Raw genomic sequence first — 15,613 nt, forward strand, 5'->3', positions numbered from 1 at the left:
TCTAGATCTATAAATATATTTATTATAATATAACAAGAACTTAACAGTAAACATAAACTATATACAATGCCATTACAGATAACCCTGTTTTTAATATTATTCACAGAAATAGCCAGTTTTGTTCCAGTGTGAGAAATGAAGAAATAAGCTAAATTGGAAATGTTGAATGTGTTTAGGTCTTGTTGACAAGTAGCACCTCCTTTGGAGGCAGACACACACCAACACTAAAATTAGTCCTGCCCCAGGCAGTTAGAAACTTGTGCTCCAATCTTTAGGTTCACACTTGCACCCTGTTTGACATAAATACTTTAAATGACATACTAGTATATACTTTTGTTGTGCTTATTATTTTTTTTCTTTAAAGAATAAATAAAACAACTGCATAACAAAGGCTGGAACCTCACTGTCAAAATGAGAGACTTGAGTCACCCTATAGCTTGACTCAGCTGACTTGAGCACTTTTTCTTTAAATACTGCAAGATACAAATTTCATTTTTTTCTTTTATTTTATAAACGATTATTAATAAAATAAGATGATTAGCTAACCATCTGCATTGTTTTCCCCAAAGCTGTAGGCAGACCTCCCTCTGTATAAAAAGGCTAGCATATTTGGTATGAAATCAACTAGATGTTGACTGTAAGATCTCACCCACGCCCTGTACAGGACCCTCCTTGTTGAATTACTGGCATGGCATTGGGGATTTGAGTCTGCAAAGGCAAGTATGGCAACTTTTTTCCCTCTATTTGAAAAGAAATTGGACAATCCTTAGCTTGGGGTTAGTTCCCATTTGTGAATTTTAAGATTCCTTCCCCTACCCTTCTGTGTTACCCGGTCCATCTCCCATTTGATCCTTTAATGTATAAATTTATAAAGAATTTCCACATCACAATGCTCTCTGGATAGACAATATTTTAATATATATAAAAATATAACCCCTGTGCTGTGCATATACTTACAACTCTACATAGTAATCATTTTAAGTCTCATACTGGGCTTAAGTCTATGTATTTTTCTACCATGGGATTTAAACTCGTGTGTTTAAAATCTGTAAGTAAGAGAAGTATAGGGTTTCCACATCTGTAGGGAAACTTGAAAAAGAAAATAAAGCACTTCTCAGACTTTACATGAAAGATAGTGGTGTATATCCCAATGTAAGGAATTTTGGTTGAGAGCCAAAACTGAGTGCGTAGCTGCAACAGGAAGCATTTCCTCCATTTGATGAAAACATCAAAATCCCACACTACACTCTGTGTTTTAATGTGATCCCAATCAGAAATGAAGACAGGTTTATCAGGAGAATACCTCTGGAATCGAAAGCATACTCATTTTGTGTTATGGGAATCGAGCATTGCCAAGTTTGATCATCAGCAGAAACTGGGAGGAAAAAATTCAGAAGCTCCCACACCACCTGTGGGCACGGCCACACATGCCCACACAAGTATCACCAGGAGCAGAAACTCACCCAGCCCAACAGGCCTTTTTTTTTTTTTTCCTCATCGTTTTACATGGAATTTATTACCAATGGCTATTCTTCTTCTCCCCAGTCCCCGCCTCACCCCCCTTTCTGGGTTCTGCTCTAGAGAACTGCAAGATTCATTTGATCTGATGGAAGACTGACATCAACGTAAGCCATCTGTCACACAAGATTTCTCTGTCATTGGTATTGAAAAGCATGTATTTGTTAAAAACAAATGTAGGAATCAAAGTGGGAAGGACACTTTGACCTTTTGACCTTTCAAATAGACTGATGCCTAAAGTGTAATAGTAAAACTAATCTGCATGGTTATTTTAAGAATCAAGCTTGAGCTCTAGAGTAAAATGCAGATTTCCCCCCCCCCCCTTCCCCAGCTTAAAAAATATGTGAAATTCTATTGCACCTGGGTTGACCAAAAGCTGACGTCCAGAACAAGTGCCACTATAACATCTAGTGACACTCTTGTATTATTAAGTTACAATATCTTACATAGCACGGAGCTCTCTGCTCCTTCTTCACCAAAAGGTGAGGATGATTTTTCTACATTCAATGTAGACACTATTCAAGACTTTAGAGCAATATGTTCACTGGCTGGCTTTGCTGCTTTTTTTTCTTAAGTAGTAGTATTATTCTTGCCTGCTTTCAACAGGTACAAACAGTTCTCCGTCCCACTCCTGGGTAACATCAGCCGCTCTGAATGTACTTCTTGATTGCTACACAGCCATGTCGAAAAACAGGGCAGGGCATATTTGGTAGAAGTGTCCACGTGTTTGTTTTAGGGTCGTAGGCTTCCATGTTTCCCAGGGCAGGTCCTTCACTGCTAACGATCCCACCAGTGGCATAAATTTTTCCATCCAGAACCACAGCACTGTATTGTTAAAAAAAAGTAAGTTTTAGTTAGTTTTCTTAACAAACAGTTTTCTTTTTAGGCTTAAAACAAACCCAGTCTTTTGTAACAAAGGGCGAATGATGAATACACCTTTAATTCTTGTCTATATAAAGCTGTGTAGGGATTTCTCTTCCCTCTCCCCTTCTCTTCGCCCTATTAATCCTTTTTTGTTCCTGCCAGGTAGGGACATGTTGTCTCTAATTTAAACAACAGAAATTAGTCTATGTAAGATGTTTCTCCAGTCTACATATGGGATCTGCAGCCAAACGTAGCAGGACAATGCATCCCTGTAAAATCATGTACACGCAAAAGCAACCTGAGCATTTTGAACTCCCTGCTGCCTTGGTTGGAGTAGACTCTTGCTTCAGACAAGTTTCTCCTCCAGTTATCAAGGAATGCTGCAGGGAATACAGGCAAGGGGAAAAATCCTCCAAAAAATGCTCTGCTGCTTCAGCCTCTTCCATGGTCCTGCTTTGGTGCAGGAGCCTGGAGGTCCCACTGACTTGTCCTCCTTGTGCACCCAGAAGGTTGGTGTCAAGCTGAAAGCCAGCCTGGGGCACACGCAGCTGCTCGCTGGGGACGTGCAGCTGAGGGATCAGCAGGGGAGCTATATGGAGGCATCCGAAGAAAACAAAAAAACCTTACTGCTTTTTTAAAGTGAAAGTGCTCGACTTCAGCCATCTCTTGCAATATACCCAAATAATATCCAAAAAGGATAAGGAAGCTGGGCTAATCCTGTGGGCTCCTGACAGGCGGTAAGGTGTGCAGGTGTGGAAGCTGCTTGAAAGAAGAACTGCCCTTCAGCCTCATGGCTTCCTTCTCCTTCCACACAACCCCTCAGCCTCTCCAGCAATCACAGGCAGGGCACGACACTCGCTCTGGGCTAACGAAGACAGACCCAGGGCTGGGCTCCTGTGCATGTGTTTGGAAGGGGCAGAAGGATGACAGAAGCAGCAGGCAGCTGGGTGGGGGAAGCCCAGGGATGCTGTGTCCTCTGTGCTGCCTTTCCACTGCACGGGGGGAAGCTAAAAGCGGGGGCGGCTCTGCTTTTCATCTGCTGCGAAGCCTGAGTTTGCCCCCCAACACTTAAAGATGATGTTAAGTGGGTGGGGTTGGTGGTGGCTTTTCTGGTGGCCGGGGGTCCCTTCCTAGAGGTTTTTCTTCCAAGAGCAGCTAGTGGATGGTTGTGTTGGGAAGGAAAATGGAGATTTGGAGACTGCATACACACCAGAGGACAGCAGGGAGAAAAAGAGGGAGAGGAAGGCAAATTAGTTGCAGCCAAGAAGGTGGCCTAGATCTAAGAAGGTGGAGGAGGGTAGTAACCCTGTAGGGTTGGTAAAAGTAAAGTTGTCTGGCTAATTTTGGAGCAGTGGGAAGAAGAAGGATAAAAAGGGATAAAGGCAGAAGACACAGAGCGCTGGAAGACCCAGGATGAACTGAGACTAAAATGGCACCGACAAAGCCACGTGTTTCTGAAGACCACAAAAACTCTGATGTCCTTGTGGAGAAGCAGAGCCTGAGGTTAAAAATAAACCCACAATGACAACAGTGAGGACTCAAATAAGCCTAGTCCCTGGATACTGCCAGGAAATAATGAGAATCTTGTCAAAATAACTGTTAATCTGAAAGGAGGAGGAAGGAGAGAGAGACTTGAAACACTTGATTAGAGCCTATCCACAAATCAGCAGGGCTGGATGGTACATAGCCCAGGGTCCTAAGGGAGTTTGCTAATGAACTTACTGAACCACTGGTAATTATTTTTGAAACGTCAGGAAGAAATGGGGAAGAACGAGGACTTGAGTAAAGCAAGCGTCATCCTGAAAGATGGCTCTGAAAGAGAATGAGCCCACCTCTGAAAAGGCCAGAGCTGGTGGTGAAGAGGGACTCCTGCCAGGGCTCGGGTCCCTGTGGCCGGGAGGGCGCAGAGGTGGCGGGACCAGCTGACCTGGTACATCAGAAAAACGTGCAAATTAACTCACGGTTTAGGACTAAAGATGTTGTGGGGGTGGGAAGCCCATCTCTGTACTGGAACGAGTGACTGTTTGAAAGCAAGACAGGCTGGGAATCGGAGCTTGCAAAATATGGCATGGGGGAGGGGGTGAGAGGATGGTCCCACCCCATGCTGAAACAGGCACGATGTGGTGGAAGGTCTGCTGAAGCCAGCAGGGTGAGAGTTTAGAAATGCGGCCACGGGGAAATGGTTGCTGTTTGCTTTTCACTTTTTTTTTCTTAATAGTGAAGCTGAAGGAGATGGAAACTTATTTGAAGTGGGATACGGTTTGGGATATGCCAGGCAGAAGATGTCAGAGTGTCAGAGGTGGACTGCAGCACAGAGCAGCTTTGCTGTCTGGGTGCTCTAATGAAATGCTGATCAGTCATTAAAAAGGCACCCTTACACAAACCTTGACCAAAAAAAAAAAAGTAGCAAATGGGTTAATTTAGTAATTTTGTTGGGTGAAGTGGGAAAAAACAACGAAACTCCCAAAGAAAGAAAAGATTCCCCGGAAAGATTTGCCTGCAGAACTATCAATAATGGGAGTTAAAAGAAATGCTGGCGTGGAGCATGGACTCTGGGGCTGGTTCCGTCAGTGTTGGTGATCGTGGTCCAGTGCCCATGAATAGCTTCAGCCAAGTTTTACTGGTGTGGACATGCTAGGGTAGATGCCAGCACAGGAAAGGACCCTAGTGGCTGTTACCACTTACAGACAGGGCATGTATTACTAATACTGCTTATTACCTCGTGAGACTGCTTGCACAGAGCTTTTGATCTGGACGGGAAGAATAGGATGGCCCGAGGGAGGACCCTGTGCAGAGACCTTTCCATCTGTGCTGCAGGTGACCCTGGCAACAGGAGCCAAGCCGCAACCAGCCATTCCTAGCTGGCTGCTGCATAGCTGAAGCCTGGCCTTAAGTGCCCAGTATCCCCTTTGGGCATCTAGTGGCATTTTAGGTCTCTAAACATGGATGCTTTACAACTCCTGTGTGGTATCTTAGCTGCCCACATTTCTTCTAGTAAAGTCTCCTCTGCGGCATGTTTACTAGCAGCTGCTCTAAGCCGGAGCTGCTACCACCACAGAGCAGCTGAGCAGCCAAGAACACTGTCCTGAAATGGTCTGGGTCGAGTCCCTCTCCAGCCCGTGCTCTGGGTGAGGGGTTACAGCAGGTGGGCAAATGTTGGTCTTGTTTCTCCAGCACCTGGGCTACAGCACGGAAAGAAATTCCTGGCCAGCGGCTGAGACGAGCAGCTCGATACTGTAGCCTGCCATCATGGTACTAATGTGCTGAGGAAGAAATGGATGCTGAATTCCACCCTCTGAAAGACTGTATGAATTTTAAATGGTGATTAGAGAAGCTTCTGCCCCCTCTGTATGCAATTCCCATAGATAAGACTGGCATAATGCTTCGCTTGTGAGTCATGCCTGAGGTTAAGAAAACCAGTGAGCTACTCCTGCTACCAAGAAACAGGCAGTTCTGAGTATGCAGTGGGTACTTACATGTGCAGGGGACTTTGGAGACATTCAGGCATCTCTGAGGCTAAAGTCGCAGGTATAAGATCCATTAGGAATTTAGCCCTAGATTGCTGCTACTTTGCAGTATTAGGACAATCGCTGCTAATTTCTGGGACCTTAGGGAACAGGAAACTCAAGTGGGCTCTAAAACCTTGAGGGAAGTGAGTGGAAAGGAGTATATGCTCATTGCTCTTTCTTCATTACTGTGACAATATTTCTTTTCTCCCCTCCCTTCCAGCCCATCAGCTGTAAAAACATCGTTACCAAGGCTGACGTACAAAGAAAGAAATAATTACAATAATTAGGATGCGAGTTTATTGCTCGGTGCCATTAATCCTGAGAGATAAAATGATTACAGGCTGTCAGAGCCTGGGAAGGAAGGAAGCGCTGCACCGCAGAGCCGTGCTGCAGGGATGCAAACCCTCGGGCAGCTTTGGGGGCAGCAACCTCCCCAGCTAAGGAGCCGCTGGACCTCCGTCTCTCCAGCAGCACGCCTGAGGTGAAGGTAATCGGCATCAAAATGGAGGTCACTTCACCCACTCCTTCCAGGAAAACACGCTTCAGCATTTTGCATATTTTTACCCGGCAGGCTAACAACCCTGCTTTCTGTTCCCTGGGTAATTACTGCCCTTTACTAGAGAGACTTCACCTATCGCCCCGCAGCCAGTTCACCCCAGGTGCCAGGGCGTTCTTCATTGCCCAGACCATGAGCAGTGTCAGAGGATAAAGCTGTGGCTAGCCCCCAACACTGCCACTACTAGTCCAGTCCATCTGCTGACCTCCATGAAGCTATGAATCATGCTCCTAAGAAAATCCTGATGAGGGTGAGGTGCACTAATGGCTCTCAGGGACCTGGCTGTCCATGGTTGGAGTGCTTGTGGAATCTAAACACCCTTTACATCTCTTCTCTGCCTATCCACCTTGCAGTCCATCCCCAGACTAAGCAAACGTGGCAGAGAAGATCCATCTCTGACAGCTGGCTATTAGAGGACTTGATGGGCAAAGCAAATTATTGAATCATAAAGTCATAGAACAGCCCAGGTTGGAAGGACCTCTGAAGATCATCTGGTCCAACCGTTCATGGGAAAGGGACACTAGATGAAATTATCTAGCACGCTGTCCAATCACATCTTGAGAACCTGCAGTGATGGGACTCTAGCATGTTCCTGGAGAGGATGTCCCAGTGGGTGATTGTTCTCACTGTAAAAAAAACTTACACTAAGATGAAACCTCTTCTGATGCAATTTGTATCTGTTGTCCTTTGTCTGTTTCATGTGGCTTCCTGTGAAGACAGAGCCTCTGTCCTCCTTGTAGCTGCCCTTGAAGTCCTGGAATACTTGTGAGGTCCCCCCAAGCCTCCTCTTCTCCAAGGAGAAGATACCTAACTCCCTCAGTCTTTCCTTATCAGGCAGGTTCTCCAGCCCCTTGGATCACATTCATGGCCCGCCTTTGGACCCTCTCCAGTCTGTCTGTGTCTTTTTTGAATTGTGGGGACCAGAAGTAGACACAGTGCAGCATTACAAGCGCTGAGTAGAGTGGGATGACAACATCTCTACTTGTGCCAGTAATGCCCCTGCAGATGCAGCCCAGGGTCTGATTTGCTTTTCTGGCTGCATTTGACTTTGCACTGCTTTTTAATTAACTTTTTTAATCACATGCGAGGAAACGCACCCACGCTCCAGCTCAGGCGTGGAGCACCGGGGCTCGGCATGCATGAGCTGGTGGTGCTTTCAGCTGGGGCCCTCCCTGTTCAGGCCGTTCAGCTGCCTGCCATTTGCTTGGTGGCCACCTTCCCACCAAGTGTGTTATGGACTCTCCACTTTTCATTTGAAAGCATCTTATAGTGAAGGTCTCCTGATGGGCAGTAATTTGGAAGCAACCCAAGGTGGAGGACATCAGTGCCTTTCTTCTGTTGTGTTTGAGAGCCGATGACCTGGGAGCTCCTCTCCAGCCCTTCCCTCTCCCAGTCATGATGGCTAGACATAGCACCAAGCAGTGGGACCAACAGCAAAGCCTGTTAAATTTGCTTATTATTATTATTTTAAAATTTCCTGCTTAGTCCTAAAGATCACATCAATCCTATGAGGAAATGTTAAATAATAATAATACTACAATAATCCTGTCTTGTTACATCTGGGGTTGTGAAAGATTTTAACTGGCTGAATTGCTGTGTTGTTGTTTTGACTCCCTGAAACTTTGTATCTTCTGAGGCCACAAACAAAGCTCCTCTCCCTCCTTGCTCCCGGCTATGCATGCACACACACTCACTAATTTATTGGAGCTGTTCCATAAACATTATTAAATAATATCAGTTAGATAAACACAGAATCTGCTTAAAAGAAGAAAAAAATTCCCACATTTATTCGTGGATGAATTTCACAGAGTCACAGCATGGCCAGGGTTGGAAGGCACCTCTGGAGATCATCCAGTCCAACCCCCTGCTAAAGCAGGTTCTCCTAGAGCAGGTTGCACAGAGTCGTGTCCAGCCGGGTTTTGGATGTCTCCAGAGAAGGAGACTCCACAGCCTCTCTGGGCAGCCTGTTCCAGAGCTCTGTCACCCTCAGAGGAAAGAAGTTCTTCCTCACATTCAGGTGGAGCTGCCTGTGCTGCAGTCTGTGCCTGTTGCCCCTTGTCCTGTCCCTGGGCACCACTAAAGAGAGCCTGGCCCCGTCCTCTTGGCACTCGCCCTTAGGATATTTGTAGACATTGAGAAGGTCCCCTCTCAGTCTTCTCCTCTCCAGGCTAAACAGGCCCAGCTCTCTCAGCCTTCTCTCATCATCTCATCATCTTCATAGATGATTTAATTTCCTTAATTTCTTTCCTGCCCTAAGATTTCAGGAGGGCTTTACTGGAGGTGGAACTGAACGATGTTCATCAGCTGGGTGGGGTGAGCGCTAGGACAGGAGAGCCTGCAGGGCAGCAGCTCCTGCAGGACGTGGCTCTGTGCAGCGCCAGGCAGAGCTGGCAGTGCTCCTTACGCTTTTGCTTAAATGGGGACCTGTTAGTGAAACCTGCATGGTGGTTTGCAATGCTGAAGTGAAAGGCGCTGCCACCGGCCCCATGGGTGGCAGTGGTTAGGGTGCCAAAGTGTTGTCCAGCGTTTGGTAGCTGTGCTAACAAACTCCGTAGGTGTCTGTGGCTGGGTTGGCAGCTGGGTTATGATGTTTGAGAGTGCTTGAGCTTGGGTGGTCATGTTGTGCTGCAGAGGTGGCATCTTTACAATGAGATGGGGAAATGAGGGTCCAGATTAGTCATGGTCGATTAGGGTGATATCATGCCACTTCTTGGAACAGGATTATTAGTGTGGGTGTTCTGGCCAAGCTCCAGTTGTATTCTCCCCTGCTCTACGAGCACTTTCCCTTGCTAATGATCCAAAACTATCATGTGGCATTGTTACCTGTTGCTGAAAACCAGCAATGTTTTATTCCAGAGTCCACTGCACACCAGTAACAGCCCAAGCGCTCTGTCTGCATCAGTTACGCTTTAATGCACACCGAAATCCTTCACGTCTTCAACTACTACAGAAATTATTGCTGTTAGTCTGGTGCAGCAGTTCTTGTCCGCTGTCTGCGGAGCATCATCCCAGCCACATGTCTCCTTTCAGATTTGCTGGAAGATTTCAGTTTTCCCTTCTGGACCACAAACAGTTCCAGCTGCAAGTGCTGCCTGCTGAAGAGACTAGCCTTTCCATCTGCAAGCTTGAGAAGTGTGCGGCCATTAAGGAACTGTACTCCGTAATAGCTTCACATGGGAATATCCATCCAAACAAGCTGTGCTCTAACCCCTGCCAGTTCCTGGAGTTACCACAAACTTTGCAACAAGAAAAGGAATCAGCTGGGGGAGTCTGTGGCTGGTGCCGCACGTTAGCAATGACTAGTAGTTAAGCACAGGAGTCACTGTGCTTGGCTGTTCAAGAACAAGGCCTTATTTAAAAAGAAGAGGGGAAAAAAAATCCACAAACCGACCCTGTTTTTGTGTTGTTCAGCCCGAGCTGAAGTTTTATTAAAGATTTCCATTTGGCAGAACCATCTAATAAATCTTACTGGTTAACAGTCAGAGGAGAAGGAAGAAAATGCTTTTCTGGTGTCTGTTGGGAATTGCTGGTGCTAAATTAGCTTCTCTGGAATTATTGCTGGCACCATCATGCTGCCGCTGTTGCCCCGTGGAGGCTCTCTGTAGCACACGCCTGTTTGTACGCTGCCTGCATCCTAAGCAAGCAGAATATGGAATTTTTTAATCATGAACAGAAACACATTCAGTATTCTTTTCACTTGTGGAAAAATAAACCCTTGAAGGGCGTTGCGGGAAGGGAGAATGCCCACCTGCAAAGGGAGGCCTTGCCAGCACTGGAGGGGGGGATGACTTTGCAAGTCTTTCTGGAGGGAGGTGTCTGGCAGGGCAAGGTGTGATCATCCCGGCTCTTCATCCCTGTTGGCTGCTGTCTGCTGCCTCCACCTCTGAAGATGCCACAAATGAACCAAGACGAGGTCCATGCGGCAAATGGGATGTCCTTGCCTGATGTTTGGGAAATGTCAACTCTCCCTCACCCTCACACATTGTGTGGAAGACATTCAAGACTTGCGTGTGAACTATCGGTGAATTTTAAAACACTTCAGGCCTATTATAGCTCTTTGCCCACTTGGCACCATTCCTCAAAGGGTTAATTCTAGGTCAACACAAACTTCTTACTGACTTCCATCAGGTGGACTTAATCTGAAAATGATGCTCAATTTGCTCTTTGTTGATTGTGAGCCCGAGACCTGAACCACTTATTTTTTGTTTTTCATTAAGAGTAATTTAATTTGATATTAAAACCATTTGAGTGGACCTTTAATTTTTCACAGACAGGGAATGTCACACACATTTCTTTCCCCTGTGCTCCAAGCCATCACACTCCCTAGCCACTTACAGGCAGAAACAGCGCAGATAAAAATAAAAGTGATGCAGTCAAGATTTTTCCCAGCAAATTCAGTATTGAGTGATACCTGGTGAGAGGGGATCAATAGCATGCAGTTAATTTTTAAGTTGTTTATGTTGCTGCTTTTAAATCATGTTTTTTGTGATCCATGCTAATGAGAAGAATGAGGAATTTATAGATTCATAGACTAAGGTCAGAAGGGATCTCTGTGCTTAGTTAATCTGAGCTTGTGTATATGCAGGCCATGGACTTTTCCCCAGGCAGCATCTCTCTTGGAAACGTATCTAATCTGCTCCTAAAAACACTGAGTGTTGTTGAGTTCACCCCCTCCCTTGCTGGTTCTCTGTTTAATTATCCTTGCTGTTGGGAAAGTGCCTTACTTCAAGGCTGAGATGTGTAACTTGACTTTCAAGCCCTTGTCACCTGCTTTGCCTTTGTGAGACTGAAAGATTTTCTACTCGCTCTCAGTGATGAAGTCACCTCTCAGCCTTTCATTGATAAATTCCTTAAATTTCACATCAAAGATCTGATTTGCAACCCGGGGTCATTTTTGCAGCTTCCCTTTGAACTTCTGCTGATATTTCCACATGTTGATGCATGGACCCAAGACCTGCGTTCATCTCGCCAATGCTGTATGCTGCAACTCTCTCTCTTCCCAGCTTCAACCTGTTTTAATTTCGGTGTTAGGGCCCATATTATATATACAATATTGCACTGACCTTTTATTCACCACATTACAATGAAAGCTCATGTTGTGTACCTCTGAGTGCCTGACTTTCTAAGGGGAACAGGGCTGCTAGGATTGTGCTTTCTTCATGTATTACTTTGCATTTAAAGTAGCACTGCTAGCTTGAGACCGTCTCTCTGAGACAGGCAGATAACTGGCTAAAATAGCTCTTTCTGTAATATTTTTCTACCCACCAAGTGTTATGCCACCTGCAGCCTCTACCAGGGGAGATTTTTTACTATCTGTATTGTTGGGAGATGTATTAAATAGCACTGAAGAAGAGTCAATGCTTGCTACCGGTGGCCTTGCTCAATGATATCTTCTCATTAACAACTACATTTTGAAATCTGTCAGTGAAGCAGATTTAATCTCTCTAATGTGTGCCTTGTTAATTCCATATAATACCAGTCAAATACCTTGGAGAAATCGCAGTATATTATACCATTACAGTTGTCTTTAGCAGCCAGGAATGTTTTATTAAAGACCAAAACAAAGAACCCAAATTCCACCCCCCACTCCTCCCCCCCAAAAAAGCAAAAAATCAGAAGACAACAGGTTGGTGTAATAAGACCCATTTTCCAGGAAAGTGCATTGATTGCTGTTCATTATATTATTAGCATCTAGTTATTTGTTGATGAAATCCTAAATTAACCACTCTGGTATTTTGCAGAGGACCAACATGAGGCTAAGTGAGGCCACTTAGCCTGATGTTGGTACTTTGCAAAATTAATTGCTGCACTAAAATTCTCCCTTTCACCTTTTCAAAATACGAAAACACTTTGGCAGTGCACTGATCCACCCTGAACTGTAAGAGTTATTAAAAAATCAACATTAGTGGTTGAATCATCTCAGCGAAGTCTCTAAAGATGCCTGTGTCTAAGACTGCCAGGTTGCCTGGTTTGAGAACTTGATTTCTGAGTTCACATCTTTCCTTGCTGCCACCAGTGACCACTTTCGGTCACTCACAGCAGACTATGGAACCAAACCTTCTTACTCCCTTCCAAATACAGAAGAGGAATATACATCTGATCGGTCTGTGTTACACTTCGATACCTCAATAGCCTCATCAGCAATGGCTTTATAACTGATTAAAATTACAAATTTGATCCCCAAAAGTTTAAAGTGCCTTTATTTTTATTCCCATTAGCTTTTAGTACTTCACTGGTTACCTCAGCCTCCTGTAGCAGCTGCTAGTATTTAACCTATTTGTTACCGCTAACCTCTCATTTTCCTTATTTCCATACATACCGATTCATTTAGGGTTTTTTTGTGGTAGTTTTTACATCTCCTTTTGGCTGAAATATTTTTTCTGTAACTATTTTCCAGCACATTTAAGAATTTTTGAAATTGTGTCTTTTTTGGCATCCAATTGGGATGTACTGAACTATTCCTTTTTTTGGTGGCTATCCCACTACAGGTTTCCAGTCCACTATTGCTTTAGGCTTTAGAAAAAATGTCATTTTAAATTTTGAAATTATTTTTTACGGATGGGTGTCATATTCTGCTTAAGCAAAGCCAGTTTATTATGGTGCCTAAGCGGCGGCTAATATTTAGGTCTCTTGTCTGCTCTTCGTGGTCCATCACAAGGTCTCCCACTGGAGTCCCTTCTGCAGGGTGCAGAGCAAATGATCCCTTCATGTTAGAAACACTGGGAAGTTTTCAGGTGAGACACTCAGCCAACAGCCCCTGCAATTTCACCTACGCAATCACCTATGCAGTTTCTCTTGTAGTGTGCTCCAGATTCATAATTAACAGATTTTTGTTATGTTTTACAAAACAGAGATGTTCAAAGAGCAGTTCACCCCTCTCTATGGGAAAGATACAGGGATGTCTCTAAATGTGCAAGTCCCTTGCCATTTAATTTTACTGGTTAAGGTCCTAATCCAGCGCAGCATCATACCCTTTGTTTCTGGTTTTCAGGAGAAAAATAGCATTAGCAGCTGCCTGAGCACTGATGAGCAGGCTTCTCCTCATCATGCTCTGCCTCTTGCTAGAGCAGGGGGACGGGGAAGATCTGCCCTTAGCACGGGATGCGCACAGCTGCGGCCAGCCGGGCCCGAGCGGCGGCTGCGCCCCTTGGCTGACAGCACCTTGTGTTTCAGGTGCCAAGAGAGGGCGCTCCTTAAATTCATAAAAGAAAAGGAAAAAAAAGGCAAACCCCGGGGGAAAAAAAAAAACCCCAGCAAACCGAGGAAAACCCGAGCATGCCTTCTTAAAAAAGGAGTTTTCTCATCTGCATCAAAGCAAAAGGTTAAAGGCAGCAAGTTAAAACGTGCAGGTGTTTTTCGGCCATAGGACGGGGGCGAGGGACACCCCTGGGGCAAGGAGCAGAGCTGCTGGCCGAACCTTTGGGAGTCATGGGTGGGTCGGTTGCGGGGCCAGCTGCTGCCCCATCGCTGCTCCTCCTCCCACCCCAGGCAGGGTTTTGCTCGGGCCCTTCCCCCGCACACCCCCTCTGCCCTGGTTTTGCTCAGTGCCTCCAGACGCTGCCGCGCTGGACGTGGGTGACGAGCCCTCGCCCTGCGCCCACAGCAGCGTTCACGGACCAGCGATGGCTTTTCCCTGCAAAACTAATAGCTCAGCCGTCCCCCAGCACGGGGACCTGCCCTGTGAGGGGCTGGCACTGTATAAAGCCTGAAACAAACCTGTCTTTCTGTAACAGCCACCTAATACTTTTTAAAAGGCCTTTAAGTTTTGCCAGTACCTGCGATGGGTGCCAAGTTTTATTTTTGTCAGCCAACTTTGTTAAGTTTGTTAAACCTGTGACCGCGATCAGGGAAGCGAGCCCAAAAAGCAATCAAAAGCACGTCATAAATAATAGTAATCAATACCAGTGTGTGGTGCTTACTCAAGTTTTTTTTTTCTTTCAAGGATCTTTTAGCTAGTTAGCAAAAACATGTTCTGCATTATGGTGGTCTCTCCTGCAGTGGGTATTCAACATCCTCGGGTTACACACGGCAAACTGAGGAAAACAGCATTCCTGTAGCCACAGGAGGAGCCCAATACAGGTCCCTCCCCGCAATCCATCGTGTCTGAACATGAGGAGACACATGAACCATAATAGGGTCCTGGATGTGCACTTTGGGAAATGCTGCACCCCTGAACATGTACAAAAAAGAGATGAAGAAAACCCCCAGATGGTACACCATCTCCCTTCCCCTCTCCCCTTCACTGTTAGGTTACATTAGCTTATTTATCAGCAGAAAATGTTAGGGCACCGGTAATTCAGTTTTAATGGTTTTTCTCACCTGCAGAACTGCCTGGAGTGGTTCATGTTGGGACCTGCTTTAATATTGCCTTTCTCTGGGTCATAGATGGTGGTTGCTCGTGCATAAGCTCCTCCAAGAATAAAGATGAACCCATTGAGAGTGACTGCAGGAGCATATTTGTTATCTGTCAATGGAAAGCAACACTGAGATCAGTTTTAGGCTCAGGTTTGGAGACTGTTTTTTTGTTTATACATTCCCCTTATTTATAGATAAGTCACGCTTCTCTAAACCTCCAAGGCTAGGGAAAGAAAAAATGAGGAAACCTTCCCTGCTTTTTTTTCTCCTCTCCCCAAGTTCTCAAAGGCACTTTTAAAGTTCACCAGTCCTTCAACCCCCAGTATGCACCTCCCTCTAAACTCCTAAAGTACAATTATCCACTCCCAAAGCCTAATGGAGTCACTGTGAAAGCTCCACTCTTTCTTTAATATGAAATTAAGATGTCAAGGTGTTTCAGAATTTTGAATTGCTGCAAATTTTAACTCAGATGCTTCCCGTGCCTGTGCAGTGGCTAAGTACAGAAGAAACCCACAGTGCAGAGACATGCTTAGTAATATCCAGTAGTTGATTCTCTTTTGTATTCTGCTTTTGCTTGTGGGAAGGTCACCCACATAATCCAGAAAATTTTCTGAGTCCCTATTTTATTTTCCCCTTCATCTATCACGTAAATCCACTGCATTTTTATTTTCAGATGTGTGTGTACCTCTGAGCAGTCCTGTATTTTAGCAATGGACTGTGTGAGTTGGAGTTTGAAATTAAGCAACTCCCTTACCCTAAGACAAGTTCAAACAGAGCTTCCAAGGATGCTTTAAAAGTCTTGTGTTAGCTG

General features: G+C 45.2%; 1 protein-coding gene across 2 annotated transcripts in view; it reads right to left on the reverse strand.

Moving 5' to 3' along the window:
- KLHL29 (kelch like family member 29) overlaps positions 1-15,613 on the reverse strand; it is a 405,611-nt gene continuing 389,998 nt past the window's right edge. The window contains exons 13-14 of one of the 2 annotated variants that reach the window (XM_037392580.1): positions 14,767-14,911; positions 1-2,343 (exon numbers count right to left, since the gene is read on the reverse strand). In XM_037392580.1, the coding sequence (XP_037248477.1) occupies positions 2,160-2,343; positions 14,767-14,911 (329 nt within the window). In that variant the 3' untranslated portion in view covers positions 1-2,159. The remainder of the gene's footprint in view (positions 2,344-14,766; positions 14,912-15,613) is intronic. The other variant, XM_037392581.1, reaches the window with a different exon arrangement.

The sequence above is a fragment of the Falco rusticolus genome, chromosome 6, assembly GCF_015220075.1.
Source record: "Falco rusticolus isolate bFalRus1 chromosome 6, bFalRus1.pri, whole genome shotgun sequence".
NCBI lineage: Eukaryota > Metazoa > Chordata > Aves > Falconiformes > Falconidae > Falco > Falco rusticolus.